Source organism: Electrophorus electricus, chromosome 4 (genome assembly GCF_013358815.1).
Source record: "Electrophorus electricus isolate fEleEle1 chromosome 4, fEleEle1.pri, whole genome shotgun sequence".
Taxonomy (NCBI): domain Eukaryota; kingdom Metazoa; phylum Chordata; class Actinopteri; order Gymnotiformes; family Gymnotidae; genus Electrophorus; species Electrophorus electricus.
In genome coordinates this window covers 12,159,236-12,176,482 of record NC_049538.1, presented here as the reverse complement: position 1 = coordinate 12,176,482, position 17,247 = coordinate 12,159,236, and the positions used below count along the sequence as shown (strand labels likewise).

The 17,247-nt window shown below is 46.1% G+C and overlaps 1 protein-coding gene across 4 annotated transcripts in view; it reads right to left on the bottom strand.

Moving 5' to 3' along the window:
- The window catches only part of kcnab1a (potassium voltage-gated channel, shaker-related subfamily, beta member 1 a), a 98,634-nt gene that overhangs the window by 45,726 nt on the left and 35,661 nt on the right, over positions 1-17,247 (bottom strand). Inside the window, exon 1 of one of the 4 annotated variants that reach the window (XM_035525807.1) lies at positions 12,691-13,335. The exons of the other annotated variants lie outside the window; for them this stretch is intronic. Coding sequence (XP_035381700.1) covers positions 12,691-12,902 — 212 coding nt within the window. The 5' untranslated portion in view covers positions 12,903-13,335. Of the gene's footprint in view, positions 1-12,690; positions 13,336-17,247 lie in introns of those variants that run through there. 4 annotated transcript variants of the gene reach the window in all.

Genomic DNA, 17,247 nt, shown 5'->3' with positions numbered 1-17,247 from the left:
GCCCACGTCTGCATCTGTTGTGTTAAGTGGCACCTGTGCTGGTTCTTCTGCATGTACACTCTGGTCTGGAACAGTCCATAGCTAGAGGTGCTGAAGACATGAGCTGTTTGTTTTGTAAATGCTGGAAACCAAATCCCTGCCCCGCCACCTCCTGCATTATTCACCGGTGCGTGCGGTGGGGGCTTGGGGTGGGCTACTGTTCCTCCAGATTCAGCAGCTCTGATTTCTCTGTGAGAGAGCACCAGATGCGATATCAGTCCTGCACATTTATTTTTTTTGCCAGATAAAAATCAAATTAGCACCGACTCAGGTCTTGGGAATAGAGTGTCACACATGCGCTTCGGTGCAAAAGTGCTTACGAAGAGCGTCTGCTGTAAAAGGGGAAGGAGGCCCTTCGGAAGCTCAGGTAAGCAGGATTTGAGTGGAGGCTCGTTACACACCGGGAAAATGAGGGATAATTACTGCATTCTGCCTGTGGTGGATAACGACTATGGTCACGCCAAATCGTTCACATGTGTGCCTCCCTTAAGTTACAGTAGCAACACAAAGCTGTTTGTGTTTTATTTCCTCATCATCCCCTTTTAACCACAGGCTGTGACAGTATATGGCTACAGTTGTGCAGGGTGAAAACAGTGTGCAAAGAGGCAATTTTATGCAGATTTATGTCAGGCTTACCCCGCGTTGCCTTGCCAGAGAACAGGATTTTGAATCATCCTGCAATTGAGCTGTCTGTGCTGGTAAAGAGACCCTATAGTGCAATTACTCGCACTCGCGTGTCTCTCTGAGAGCCTTCGTCAGGGTAATTACATCAGGCAATCTGTGCATGAGACTGGTCATAACTAGCCTTGAGAAACAAAACAAGAAGCTGGATGACAATAAATAAATACAAATAAAAAATAAATAAATAAACACAAATGAAATAAATACAAATCTAAAAAAAAGTAAATTACATGACAAAGGCACATAAGGTAACTAACGATTGCCCCTTCCAGCCCGGGCGTCAGTGTGTGTCAGCAAGCTGTTTTCCCATCAAAGCAGAGGCTAGCAAGGCCCTGGGCTCCATTCACGTTCACCTCAGCTATACACCCTGTTCATTATCAGGTAATGATCAACTCCCTTGTGAGCCACGTCGGGTGTTTGTTTGTGTGTGTGTGTGCGCGTATGCTCGCTTGCACACATGTATTCCCAATATTGCCACTGTTAGTAAGGCCACGGGTGGAGTGAGCCTTGCTCTACTGCTGGTGACTGATTTGATGTTAGTTATACAGGCATGAACCTTTCAGCCATTTTCTTCCTGATACTCTAATCTACCACCACAGAGCTGCTGTGTGTGCATTTAAAAAAATGATATATTTATCATTCGCCTTTTCTGTATTGCAATTCTCTGCATTCCAGCACACTTACTCACTTGTCTTGAATAAAAGCACTTTTGTGTTTTAGTGTGTATGTGTGTGTGTCTGTGTGAGAACATTCTAAGGTAATTGCTCACCCTTACTCAAATAAATACATTTAATTTTTTTTTTGACATCTTGGAAAATGTATATGAGATGAAAAAATAATTCAAAGCTATTTTCACAACCATCTGCACATTTTGTTCATTTTTTAAAAACCTTTCATCACCCAAAAAAGAACAATTATGAACAATATTTCACTATATAGGCAACTTTGGGTTACTTTGCAATTTGCATATGTAATATATTATTAGTGTCAATTTAATAATTGTTTGATGTATTGTTAATTTTTAAAAGAATCATAGTCTGTACAGGAAAACCCAGCAGATATTAAATAAACTGTCATTTTCAGTGAGGCAAACCCCCCCTCCTTCCCCCCAAATTAACATGCAAAAACAACAACATTCCCTCACCATAACTCTGTGAAAAGAACAAAACCCTCTCGCGCTCTGAGCTGGTGACCCAAAACTGCGGTGTCTTAATTCAGATGGATCAAGCAGTCGAGGAACTTTACCCAAGCGCATTCAGTTACGGAGGTTCTTCACAAATCTGAGTCAGCCAGGAGACAAATCTAAAATCTAAGTCACCCAGGAGACAAAGAGAAACTTCCAGTCCACCCACAGAAAAAACCTCACAAAGAAAGAACACGCTCCACATTGAAGGTCACTGGAGTTGATGGACGTTGTGGAGAGCGTCATTCCTGTGTGCTATAGCTTGGTTGTACTGCACCGATACATGTTGACCTATGCCAAACAAGGCCTGATTCCGGCAGGGAAAGTGTCTGAGGTATATTTTCAGTGAAATTTCAATGCCGTGCCATTGAACTGTGGGGGACAGATAGTTTGTAGAAGTGCATCTTTCTGTCAAACATTCAATCCATCTGTGTTTTACAGGGCTACGCACACACACCCTTCTGTCAAATCCCACACTTTGCTATACATCCACCTGCTACACAGACAGACAGGGAGGATGGGGAGGGGCCATCTTTCTGACAAACGCTTGTTCAAGTACTGTAATTCAGGTTGCCATGACGATGGTTAATGTATGAATGTTGCCACCTTGTCAAGAGGAACACAGTTACTGTAGGTGGAAAGTGTCAAAGTGTCTTTCCATAGAACGAAAATAACTACATGCACGAGACATTGCCCAAAGTTGGGATACAAGAAGTGATTTTATTAAGGTTCCTTTAATTATACTTACAGCACTTGTTAACATCCCAAACACCAGCATTCATTAACCAAAAGTAATGTTGAGTTAAAATCATCAACATTTTCCAGCCTCTGAACATCATTCTTATTGTCCCTATTTAGTAACACTTTCCCCCTTTTTTTTGGTTTATTGTAGCCAGTTTGCATGTGTGCAATACTGCAGACCAATTATACAGGTGTTAGCTACTCTGTCAAGTTGGTGGTTTGTAATGTGAAATAGTGCTGTAAATAATAATTGATTGATTGATTGATTGATTGATTGATTGACCGATTGAAACTTTACTGCCCCAAATGGAATTTGTCTTCCACACAAAGAGCCACATCAAACATTAGTCACAGACAACAAGAAATAACAATAAATAAACAACACCAAACATCTAAAATAATACTACTAATAAAAAATAAATGAAAACATCAATGACAAAAGGATACAACAATCTATAATTTGAAAACGTGCCTAACCTAAAGTGTTCATGATCCTGTACCTAACCTGTTCAATAGTTGAATGCTCCTTGGCACAAACGATGTGACGGCCCATTTTGCTTTTGCTTTGGGCGTCGGAACCCCACTTCCCGAGGTTTGCTCAGCTGTTCTTTGCACCTCATAAGGGTGATGCCGTCCAGTCTGTCAAGTCTGAGAACAGACCTGCTTCACTTCCTCACAGCTTATAGTGATTGGTGTGCTCTCTCTCCCCTTGCTGAAGCTTACTGGGATAACTGGCACGTCACTCTCCCATCTGCCAAAGTGTTCATTCAGAGCCTTTGATTGATTGATTGCATACACTGAAGTATTGATTTGATCATTTTGACCAATCATAATTTTAATTCCCCTCCATATCACTGGTGAGTTCTTATCCCTAAGCTGTTTCTCCACATTGAATTTATGCTGCCTCTTGGCCTGGTTGGTTTTCATCTGTATTTCCCTTTAAATCCACTTCCCTCTCTGCTTGTCATTTCCTTTAAACGTTCGATCTTTTTCCACCAACAGTTTCTTTATTTCAGTTGTAATCCCCGGTTTCAAATGTTTTCACATGTGTCTTTGGGATCACATTATCCACGCAGGAGTTGATTTAGGAGTTAATAATATCCACCCGATCGTCGAAATCACAGTCAAAAACACTCCATTTCATGCAATCAAAATAACCCTGAAATGCTGTCACACTCATCGTCTGACACACGCACTGATCTGGTTGTGGGTTACTGCGCATGCATTAGGTTGCTGTGACCATCCAGTCATATCTGACCTGTCTGACCCATTTATTTAAACAAGAACATCAGTGTGTTCTGGAGAATGTTGGCTTGGTGTGCTTAAAGCTTATGGGTAACTAACCTGGGTAGAGCTGAGACTTTTGGGAAATAACCTCAGGAAACAGGAAAGAGCAAAATATGGTTGTCTGTATTATGGAGTCTCTTAGAGTCTCTCTCTCTCTCTCTCTCTCTCTCTCTCTCTCTCTCTCTCTCTCTCTCTCTCTCTCTCTCTCTCTCTCTGTGTCATTCTCACACACGTGCGCTTAGCTCCTGTTACTCTGCCCACTAACAATTGCTGATTTCAACTTTTTCTCACTTTCTGGGATGTAAATTACCCACAATCATGAGCTCATTTTTCTTTCAGGCAGGAGTTTATCGGCGGTGGCGCAGTGAGGAGCTTCGTTGTTGAGGGCACCTGTGCCTGGATTCCTCAGCAACACTGTGTACCTGTTTACGCTCACAGAGTGCAACCATTTTACCCACCACTCTCCGGCAAGTGTTCGGACTGAGGAAAAGCCCAGGGGAACGTGTTTATAGTCACCCTCTAAAGCTCCCCTGAGCCCATGATGCCCAGAAACAACCTATAAGACCAGCAAGGCATTGGCATGGACGCAGGAGGGCTTCCACACCAAAGTCGTTCCACACAGCGGACAGATCTGACCCTCTCCGGACAGCGAGTTACAGTTCGGAGGCCCCGTCTGTAGCTGTGGACACACCTGAGAGTAATAACATCAATAGCAGTGATAGCGCCAATAACAATTTAGGACTGCCTTACATCAACAGCCCGGACCAAACCCAGCTCTGGCCTCTTTAATGGCTTTGTCATCAAACACACAAAGGAAACATCACAAACAATTCTCAGCTGTGCGGAACTAAAGTGGAGAGGAACAGAATGCGAAAAAGGATGAGGAAAAGGAGAGGAAGGAAAAATAGTAACTATAGTAACTATAGTAACTATTCCCACATCCTGGAATACCAAAACATCCAATCCACATTCTGAGTGGCTGCTGAGATTAAAGATTGAAAAGATGTCATTTACATCCCGACAAATGCAAACAGACACTAGGAATTCATTGAACACCAGCTGAATGAGTGAATTCAGCACTGGAGACTCTGCAGTGACCTTTAACCCTGGTTTCATTTTAATTCCGCTTCACCCGACAGTGCGAATAGATTTTTCTGTTTTTCTAGTTGTTTTTTTTTCCATTTGTGTTATTTTAAAGCTATTCTATTCTAGAGCTGCTCCCCCACACACTCCCCCACACCTCGGGTTTAAGTGTTAATCATGGATTTTTTTTGTCCTCATATTGCGCTATTGTATTTGTTTTCATGACACAGCTAGTGTGTATCATTGCCAATCCACTGTATCAGCGTGTCCCAGATGATGCCGTGTACCGCTGCAATTCCACGGACCTTCACTTCTTTCTGATTGAGATCACAAACTCATGGCTGTCTATTCTCATTACAAAACTCGAGTTCGTGTAAGTGTTTCTGGACCGCTGCTCCTGCGCTGATCCCTGGAGCCGTCAGAAGAAGGCCTCGTTCTGTTCCACTCAAACCCACTTCAGTGCTTGGGTCTTCCAGACACAGTTATAAACGAACACATGTAACAGCGTAAAAGTGGATTTTCTCCGATGATCACGCCAAACGTGACGTGTAAAATGACCTAAAAGCTGGGTTCTGCTTAGGAAATGTCAAAGGATTCAGTTCCATAATGGAACATGGTCCTTTGAGAGTGTGCCAATGGAACGGCGTTCCTGGAGCTTGGACCCCGTCACGCCACTGGGATTCTTCTAGGGCTGGAGGAATGCTGGGTTGTTTCTGTACAGTACCTCGTGTTCTCTACGGACCGGGTTGCTGCAAGTCCACGTCTCGCGCGTTTACGCCGGTTTCCCCCCCGAGAACGGTTCTGCTCGCAGCACGGCAGCCCGGCGATGTGGAGGTGGGGGTGCTGGGCTACAGCCTCCTTCAGTATAGAGGGGCACAGAGGCTATAGCCTTTTCCCAACTGGCCTGAGGCTACCACCGACCTGTGGCACGCGATCGATCTCCTACACTGCACGTCGGAAGAAGCCGACGATATAGCGTAACGTACGGCAGGAATGATGATATGGATAAGAACAGAGGACAGAGCAGGAGCAGAGAGAATGGAAGAGTGACCACTGCAGAGAGACTGCTGCAGCGCAGATCCTCGGCTGAGTTACACGCCGTCTACATGCAATGCCAAATGTTACGAGTGGCACACACATCTTCTGCGTTAGGCTTTTAGGACAAAATAATATATTGGACCTAATTCAGTAAAAAAAATAAAGGACACTCGGGGTGCCGAGGTAAAAAAGAACAGCAAATCCGCCTTATCTTTATGTGGCAACATGACAAGTTGTTTTTGGTTGTGTAGTAAGCAGATAACTCAGGGCACTTTACACTAAATTACAATTATAATAATTACTGTGTTAATGTAGCATTGTGTAGTACAGAACAAGACCGGCCATAAACCTGCACTTAAACCAAACAGTGAAGAATCGCTGTCATTACAGTTTAGACCAAAACATAATCCTTAGTTATGACCGGGGGGAGTGAATGGGGCGAATAGTGTGTCGGATCCCAGGATGCCCCTGACGACCCTCTGTATTCTGCCTTTTTCAGCTTCCCAATTTCACTCACGCACTTTCAGCAGACCACCAGAGCCGTCTGGGACGCAATGCCTAGCATGGCTGTTCCTATTAAAACCAGAGCAGTGTCAACACCTCCCTACCTGTCCGGCCCCCGGTTGAGAACGCTAGGACTCGTCACGTCGCCACAGTGTGTGACGCCTACGAGAACAACAACGCCGCCAATGGCACCAAACGGAAGGAGCGCTGCAAGAAATCTAAGGGGCGATCTAAGGAGCGTGCATATTATTTTTCAGACAAGTGAGAAAGAGAAAGCTTCACCACGGTAACATGTAACACTCCTTACGCCAACCCCTAGTCCTGGGATGATAAACCGTGACAAATCGGAAGTCTGGAGCACGTAGGCATGCTCTGACTGCCAAGCGAGAGCCGCTTCCTCCGCCAGCGATCGGCAGGTGCATTTGTACCGGGCTGCGTGCGTACGCGCAAGTGTGTGCACGGCATTTTATAACACAGCCCGGCACTGATCACTTCCAAGAAGGTTGAGTAAAATGCAGATGCAGTCGCTGTCTACGTGTCGTCATGGCAACTAGTGGAGGCAACAGGACGGTCTTTATCAGCACGTTCCGGTACATTTTGTCAATCTTTTAGGCACATGAAAGTCAAACAATCAAAACCGATCCATGAACATAATGAACCCTGATAGCCTGAACTCCCTCATACACACACGCTTTGTGTGTGTGTGTGTGTGTGTGTGTGTGAGTGAAGGGGTCTGATGGCCCCGTCAGGTCACACAGTTCTGGGACGTTTTAATCCTGCACTGCAGTGCCTCACGTCTCTCTGGGATTTTAGGTTGCAGAGTTCTGCTGATCCATTAAGTTGTTCTCAGGTTTTGTTCAAAGGGGGAAGAAAATGCATTTTAAATTGTTTTTACATATATTTTAAAATTAAGCCTACTCCAGCGGGAGGTTCTTTACTCTCTCCCGTAAGAACTGGTTCGAAGCAACACATGCACGCGCACGCACGCACGCACGCACACACACACACACACACACACACACACACACACACACGCGCACACACACACACACACACACACAAACAATAGAACAGAAAAACATCTGGGAAAATTGGAACCATGCTGATAACATTTGATCAAATGGCTCAGAGGGTGACCTCTCTCCCTGTGTGTGTGTATGTGTGTGTGACTGTGTGTGCGTGCTGCTTGCTTGCTTTTCTACATACCGCACACATTCTTTGGGGATGAAAGCATACTGTTTTGCTAATATATTTCAACTTGAAACATGTAAACAGACTTTCTGCTGCTCTCTGTGTAATGTGCTCTCTCTCTCTCTCTCACTCCAGCCTACAATACTTACATACATACAGAACCAAGCAACTCATGGAAATCAAAACCTGCGAGTGAACAGATATCAAAATGACACACAGTCGGAATCCAGGTTGTAATCTGTGCATTGGCGCAGTTACACCGTAGCCTTTGTGATCCGTTTGCTAAATTGTGGAAGATGCTGTCTCAGTTATACCAGAGAAAAGCCCACAAAGACACAAGACAGAACCCAAACAGCTGGTCCACGAGCTCGAAATGTCACTTCACAGTACAATGACAGACAGTTCTGGTTTCACAAAGAACTATTGGAAAGTAGGCTTCAATTACTGACCTTTAATTTACAAACATATATTCTAGCATTGGTGAGCAAGAAGAGTCAGAAGATCATATTTTTGTTTTGCGGAAAAACTCTTTTTTGAAAGATGGCATTTTAGCGAAGGCCATCATCAAACAAAATGAACTTAAACTAGCAGGGAGGTAAGATAACCAAAAAGCAGACGCATGCAAGGAGGGAAGCGCTGCAATGTTTTTTTTTCTTTGGGTTTCGTGCACTCAGGTTAAATCCCTTCCATCGGTCAGATCCAGCGTTCCGCGGGGATGGTTGGACAGCTGCACTCCACGCAGGGCTCCGGCTTTGAAGTTACGGACCAGCCTCCCGTAGGCTGGAGCGTGGCGCTGGCGTACGGACCATCTGCTCGCACTGCTCCAGATCCGACGGAAGGTCAGCGCCCGAAATGGGACGGCCGTGTCAGAGCCCGTCACGCACACAAACGAAAGGTTTTGCTGGATTTTTCCAGGTTTTTCTGAAGGTTTTTCGTTTTGTTTCTGTTGGGAACAAAACAAAACGCGGCGCCAGGATGAATGCAAGTTCCGTGCCGCTTCTCTGATGAGCCGAGATAGCCTCTGCTGCATGCGTTTGTGCCAAAACCCACAGTGAACTGGGTTTAGATCACTAGTATTACCACACAAATATGAAAGACTCGAAGAGCCCAAAATTACGAGAGTCATTGAGTAAGAGACAAGACAAGACAAGAACCTTTGCCCTAGAGTGACCTGGCTTTGGTGACACCTACAGCAGTGATCACTGGGCACATGTAATCGATGCACTTTAAACGTGTACACTGGGGTAAGGAACATGTGTGTCCTTCCACACACCTGTAGGGTTAGGGCACCAAAATCTTGTTCCCAAGCATTTTTGGTTCGAGTCGTTTGAATAATTTTGTAGATTACAGAATGAAGCCCTTCTCATGAGGGTTGAGGTCTGGAATCTCGTGTCCTCAGACGGGGTGTGTGGGAAAGAAGGGAACTCTTTCATGACAAAGCTGTGATCTGGAGATGTCTAAAAAAAAAAGAGTCAGGAACGTTGTTTTCTTGACATAAGAAAGTGAATGAGACAAATGTTCCTTCTCTAAACAGCCTGCACCCGTGACACAGCCGAATAACTTAATCTGTGAATGTGGAGAAAAATGGTGAAATGTTAGCAGGAGGAAAGTACTAGTAACCAAACTGGAACGCTGGACCATTGTTTCAATTTCCAATTTGTGTGTTCTACAAAAGTTATGAGGTTATGTTTCAGAAGAGCTTTAAAAATGTACCCATTATCTAAATCCCTAGACAAGTTCTGCATTTCGACCTCGAAGAGAGAAAAGGGGCAGATAAGACCCATTGCTGCCGTAACAACAGGAAAAAGGAGACTGTCTGTGAGGTTTAATTTAAAGTCCCAAATGTTCCCAGAACTTTACAGCACTTGTAAACGGTGGTGGGGTGGTTTACAGTGGTCTGGACTGGGTGTACACAACAGCAGATCGCCAGCACGGAGCGGCATCTTATGAGTCGTCACCTTCCTCGGCAGTCCCGGGAACATTCAGAATCAGAGACTGCAGTCTTCTAACTAGACATGACCTTGTTAGTGTGACCACATGCTGTAGGAGAAGAGTATACATTTGTCCTGTATAAATATAAACATGTATAAATTTACTTTAGGATTAAAATAACCGGCCAATTTCAGTTTGTTTTTCTAATACCGTAAACAGATAATCCCACTCAACTCTGTCTGAAGCCTTTTCAGCATCTAAAGATATGATCGCGTCAGGTGGAAGGGTTGAGTGGTTGAAGAAAGGTCGAATAAAGGTTGAATAAGCTTTGCGTGTTATAATAATAAGATTGTCTTCCGCATATGAAACCTGTTTGAACAGGGTCGATAATATCTGTAATCTCTGCCTCTAGAAACTCAGATAAGATTTTCATCAGGATCCAGTTGAATCAGCACAGCAGACGGAATTGTTTGATAAGAATTTACATCTAAAGGGGTTTTGTCCTTTCAGCACTGAAACTGTACCATGTGTAATTGTTCTCATCATACAGTAACTTGTTACATGTGTATGAGCCGTGAGAGATTTGTGATCCATTAAGCATGCTGCTTATTTTTGAGAATAGGGGTTAAACTAAGGGAGAAAGTCTTGAAGAAATCACGACCTAACAAGCAGAGCCGAGATGTAACAACATCAGCCAAGTTGCAGCGTTTTCGAAGCCAAGCACAGCTCTTGGCGACACCAAACATTCATCAGTTTTGCCTTCATTGCCTCTGCGCCGGATCACTCTGTTCCAGAGGTGCCTCAACGCTCCACTTGACTCGACTAGCCCTGTGGTCGCTGGTAGTTACCCCACGGACGCCTTTGATGGGGGTTGACAGTTTGGTGCTATCGGTGGGTGATTAGTCTTCCAGTACCTTTTACTTAAATGGTTTCAGAGCCTTTTTTCAAATAATCAAACCGAACAGCAAGTACAATGACATCATTACTTTAAAATAGTCTGAAAAGATTGTTTCTGTCCTCTACATGAATCTTACGATTTCACTGTGTGCGGGTTTGCGTGTATGTGTGTGCATGTGCGTGTGTGTGTGGATGTGTTTGCATCTGCAAGCACTCATGTGTCTGTTCCTATGTGTGGCGATGTGTTTGCATCCATGTGTGTGGATAGCAGCGCAAGTCAGCACAACGAAGGTATAACAGACATGTGGAGTAAGAAGGGACACTTCTAGTAACCCAATCCCCCGTCTGTCGTGTGTACCATCAGAGCTCTCTCCTGCACATTTAATGTGCTGCTGACAGCCTGCCACTGACAACAATCACTGCCAATGGCTTACAGACAGAGAGAGAGAGAGAGAGAGAGAGAGGGAGGGAGAGAGAGAGAGAGAATGAGAGAGAGAGAGAGAGAGAGAGAGAGAATGAGAGAGAGAATGAGAGAGCGAGAGGGAGAGAGAGGGAGGGAGAGAGAGGGAGGGAGAGAGAGAGAGAGAGAGAGAGAGAGGGAGGGAGGGAGAGAGAATGAGAGAGAGAGAGAGAGAGAGAGAGAGAGAGAGAGGGAGGGAGAGAGAGAGAGAGAGAGAGAGAGAGGGAGGGAGAGAGAGAGCGGGAGAGAGAGAGCGATAAGTAGGTGCAGCTTTCCTAAACTGACTTTTTAAGGAGTGAACACATGAAAAGTGCCTAACAAATATATGTATTCCGCTCCGCTCTCTCTGTGCAGCCTGGGTATTTTGAAGCTAAAAAACTTCAGTTTTTTTTTTTCGGAATGTTACTTCGTGGATTCCGAAACAGACGCGCATGCACCTTGAAACGCGTTACTACACAGATATCTCCATGCACGTTCTCCCACTCTCCCAAACCTTTTCTCCAAGACGCACCTCATGATATATTATACCTCTCAACCAAACAGCCAGGTCTACAGAACCCCAGTAGGTGTGAGAGAACTCTGATAACAGACCAGCTGCAAGTACGCTGTTTAATCAGGCTCTCGCAGTTGAACTTCCTGGTATAGAACTTGGAAACGCACACAGGGTTGGTGTATAAGAAGAGGTTGATACACACATACAGGCCTATATGTACACAGATATCTGTAACCCTCAGGACAGAGAATGTGAAATCAATGTTACAAAGTTGTGAAGCAGCAGACTAAGTAAAAAAAAAGTGGTGCTTCGATTATACCTAGTCCATTGCTATTTACATTACAAATTATACTTGCATCACACACACACACACACACACACACACACACACACACACACACACACACACACACACACACACACACACACACACATAATCATACACACACACACACACACACACACACCCACACACACACACACACACACACACACACACATAATCATACACACACACAATCATACACACACACACACACACACACACACACACACACACACACACACACACACACACACAGCCTCTCACATAATCATACACACAGACACACACACACACACACACACACACACACACAGCCTCTCACATAATCATACACACAGACACACACACACACACACACACACACACAGCCTCTCACATAATCATACACACAGACACACAGCCTCCTCGCATGATTATTCATGCAGTTTACAAATATACACACACATACAATCAAGCCATACTTGGCACAGCCACACTCATACACATGCGCACGTGCACCCACACACACACCCACCCTCATTCACACACCCACACACAGACGAATGTAGTGCACCACCTCCACTCCTACATCCAGACCACGGCAAAGCAGTCGCACAGTTTAACAGAGAGAGAGAGAGAGAGAGAGAGAGAGAGAGTGAGAGTGAGAGAGCTAGCGTGAGTGAGAGAGTGAGAGAGTAAGAGAGAAGCAAATTCCAAAAGATGAGTGAAAGCAAGATGCAGGAACGCTGCAAATCCAAGAGAAGACGGATACGTAGGGAGAGAGAGCGAGAGAGAGAGAGAGAGAGAGAGAAGTCGGGATGGAAGGGAGTCTGGAGGCGGAGAGGAGGAGAACGTACCGGTACTTCATGCCCGTGTGTTTGCCCGTGGACTCCTTGAGGGAGATGTGGTGGCGGGGGGTGAAGGAGCCGAAGCTTCGCGCGATGATGGCCACCGTCCGGAACTTGGCCCGCGCCGCGTTCACCACGCCGGGGCTCGTGGTGCTCGGCTTGCCGTGCTCGCCATTCCGTCCCTTCAGACTGTGCTCCGTGCAGGCGATCGACACCTGCATGACGGCCGGCGCAGGGCGAGGGAGAGGAGGACGAGGTTGTGGCAGCGAGCACCAGGGAGGTCCGGGGAGCCGCGCGTCCTCCGGGGGGCAGCAGCACGGGTGCTGTGTGTGTGTGTGTGTGTGTGTGTGTGTGTCTCAGACAGAGTTAGAGAGGGAGTAAAGAGGAGAGCGTGCGATCAGTTAGTCAGAGAAGCAGAAAGTTGGTCCCTCCTTTTTCAAGCTCCTGAGCCCTCCTCCTGTTTCAGAAAGTGTGTGTGTGTGTGTGTGTGTGTGTGTGTGTGTGCGCGCGTGTGTGTTCCGTATATATTAAACGAGTCCCTCCTCTTGATGAGTGTTTCAGAAAGTGATGATCGCGTGTGTGTGTATGAGTCCGATGGAAGCAGCCGTGTGGAGCAGGTAAGTGAGTCAAGCTGAGAGTGTGTGTGTGTGCAGAGTCGCTTCACACAGCGCACTGAGAGGTTCTCCTACAGGGTCAGTGACAAAAAGCTTGCCTCTTGGGGGAGGGGAGGAGTGGAGGAGAGGAGGAGAGGAGGAGAAGAGGAGAGGAGGAGAGGTGAGGGAGGGAGGGAGGCTTGTCTGGACAGTCCAGCACTCTTTATCAGGTTCAGCCTATTCCCCTGCTCTGTAGGCTCTCGCTCTCTCTCTCTCTCTCTCTCTCTCTCTCTCTCTCTCGCTCTCTCTCTCTCTCTCTCTCTTTCTCCCCTTCCTCCCTTTCTCCCATTTTCCCCACATGTGTTCACTCTCCCTGAGAATGCGCTTCTGCCCTAGTTTACTGCCATCATTTGCTTTCGGCTCCTCTCCTCCTCTCTCTCTCTCTCTCTCTCTCTCTCTCTCTCTCTCTCGCTCATCCTCTCTCTCTCCATCCCTCTCTTGCCTTATGTCTGTCTTCTGATCAGCTCAGCAGCAAAGCTACAGAACCCAGTGGAGTGAATGACTGTTTAAACTCTCTCTCTCTCGCTCTCTCTCTCTCTCTCTCTCTCATCCTCTCTCTCTCCCTCTCTCTCTCTCTCTCTCTCTCTCTCTCTCTCTCATCCTCTCTCTCTCTCTCTCTCTCTCTCCCCCTCTCTCTCTCTCTCTCTCTCTCTCTCTCTCTCATTCTCTCTCTTCTCTTTCACTCTTTTCTGTCTAGCTGCTGCTAAAGTCCTTCTCTCCCTCTTTTATAGCCTCTCTGCACCTCGATCTCAGAAGAGTTCACGACGTCTACCCTTCGAACCAGAGCACACAATGACACACACTCTTTCTCTCACACCCACACACCCACACACACACACAGTCCCTCAGGTCAGTGCAAAAATGCTTAGCCAAGTGCTCTAATTAAGGAAAGTAACATGATGCGTGCAATGTATAACCACGTGCAAATTGCTGCATCATTTAAAGCCGTGGCGTGGGAGAAAGGGAGGGAATCACAGCGCAACAAGCGTGCCTCTCCTCTAACCAGACCAGAGTAGCAGAACCGCAGCAAGAGCGAGCACGACGAAAGGCAGTGCTGGACGGAGACGCGGGCTGCTGGCTTGGAACAGACCTTTGGATTGATCGATGAAAGAAACATTGGTCAAAATAGCCAGCTCTGAGGGTCCGCGCAGCGCCTGAGTCTCTTCAGGACCTCCGGAGGGCCACGTGAGACGATCAGCATCAAACTGCGCCCAAAAGTGTGAGGGAGTGCCGATGCTAATGGACAGAAGACACTTTCTTATTGTACGGTGTGCATGTGGATATGTGCGTGCTAAAAGAGTGAGCTCACAGTGAGGTAGTGTTTATATGTGCGTGTGTGTGTGTGTGTGTGTGTGTGTGTGTGTGTGTGTGTGTGTGTGTGTGTGTGTGTGTGTGATTACAGTGACTGAGGTAAACGGAGCATTCTGTCCCAGGGGTCTTAAAGCGTCTGCCTGTGTGTTGCTATAAATGCAAATGTACTATTGTGTTTCACTTGTGTGGAGTGCTTTGTAATATCAGTAAGTCTCACCCCCCCCCACCTCATTACAGTCATAATATCTACACCCCCACCTCATTACAGTCATAATATCTACACCCCCACCCTTTAAAGTCATAATATCTTCACCCCCACCCTTTAAAGTCATAATATCTATACCCCCACCCTTTAAAGTCATAATATCTACACCCCCACCTCATTACAGGCATAATATCTACACCCCCACCCTTTAAAGTCATAATATCTACACCCCCACCTCATTACAGTCATAATATCTACACCCCCACCCTTTAAATTCATAATATCTACACCCCCACCCTTTAAAGTCATAATATCTACACCCCTAGCCTTTAAAGTCATAATATCTACACCCCCACCCTTTAAAGCAATAATATCTACACCCCCACCCTTTAAAGTCATAATATCTACACCCCCACCCTTTAAAGTAATAATCTACATAATCAACAACATATTAGAAAGTGTTATATATGTTTGCAGCAGTTGAACTTAACCACCTGCTCAGCATCATACCATAGGATACAACCCCACTTTCCCGGCCCCCTCCAGCAATGCTAACATTAACGCCCAAGTTACCACCAGTCCTGCGGCTCCCCGTTTCCTCTCTAATATCCCGTTCCTCCACCTCACGGCTGTCTGCGCGTGCCTTCTTATACCTAAATAAAGGTCTGAGTCCAAATTCAATTCTCTCTATCTCTCCCTGTAATCTTCCTCCTTCTCTCTGGCAATCTGCCTTCTCTGACTGTCATCTCTCCTGAGTACGAGCGCGACAGGGAGACAGTAAGAGAGAGAGGAGGAGGAGGAGGAGGAGGAGGAGGAGGAGGAGGAGGAGGAGGGCTTTCTCTGCACTAATGAATGTGTCAGGTTAGCACCACAGCCCAGGTGATAACCGCAGGATGCCAGTACACACACCAGCGGCCATTCTCTCATCACCTTCCTGCGCCTGCATGCAGACACACACACACACACACACACACACACACACACTCACACACACACTCACACACACACACACACTCACTCACACACACTCACACACACTCACACACACACACACACACACACACACACTCACACACTCACACACACACACTCACACACACACTCACACACACACACACACACACACACACACACACACACACACTCACACACACACTCACACACACACACACACACACACACACACTCACACACTCACACACACACACACACACACAGCCTGTGCGTGTTAGACAATGTTAATGCTAGGGTCATTGCTACTGCTACAATATATAAAGCCATTACAGATAAACGGACTTCACCTCCCTCATGAAACACTGATTATAGCTCTACTTCTCCACCAGGAACTGGGTTGCAGATTGACTGGTACGTGTAAGGTGTAGCAGACAATAGTGTTGTGTACAAAACCATCTCGATTTCCACCACTGTTTGTGTTCAGACTTATAATCTAATATTATTACTCCATCTATCAGCTCCCTGACACACTTAAGAGCTGCCTTGAGCTGTGTATGTGAGGGTGTATGGGTGAGCGTACAGATGGGTGTAAGGGTGTATGTGGGGGTGTATGTGTGGGTGTACGTGTGGGTGTACGTGTGTGAAAGAGACCGTGTGTGTGAGAGACAGAGAGTGCGTCCGTGTGTGTATCTACTCTCTTTGCCCACTTCATCCAGCCAAGCCCGAGCAGGACCGCCATCCCGTAACTCTTCCATTTTTGCTTGCTCCGTCACCGAGGAAACAGCGCTTGATCAATGCCACAGCGCCGTCGTTATGAGCTCTCCATTACAGCTCCGCGCTGACTTATCGATCGGGCAGCCAACAAAAAACGTTTACTGTCATTATCGGCCACCCCTGAGAAACGGCTTCAGTTTAGAAATACTAAGAGAGAGTGCTGCCTTCTTAAGACCGCAGACAGTGATGGCCAACGTTTCTATGGTAACTAGACGAAACAATATATTCACAATAAGACTGATGAAATATTTGAATTTCAAATATTTTAATTTCATCCTGATATTCTATACATATTTTAAGATAAAAGACACTGGGATAGGGAATAAACTATTTATGCTATCGTGTTTAGCGCAATTTGCATGAGAATCGATGCGCAGGGCATCTTGTTTCTGAGATCAAGTTTCGCCTCGTGCACCAACACACGGAATACCAATAAAATGACTGCACAAGCCGGTAACCGGGTCGTCCGAGCAATGCGGCACAGCCGTCGGTGTGAGCGCACTGGGCCAATGGTGCTGGAAGCACACAGCTGGTCCCGCCACGTCACTGCACTTCACATTCAGGATTTTACAACCAGTGATGTCATCAGCGGAAACACACAAATCTGGAACTGTGAACTCTTGCTGGGATATGAACATACTCAGCACAGTCTGTCTCTCTCTCTCTCTC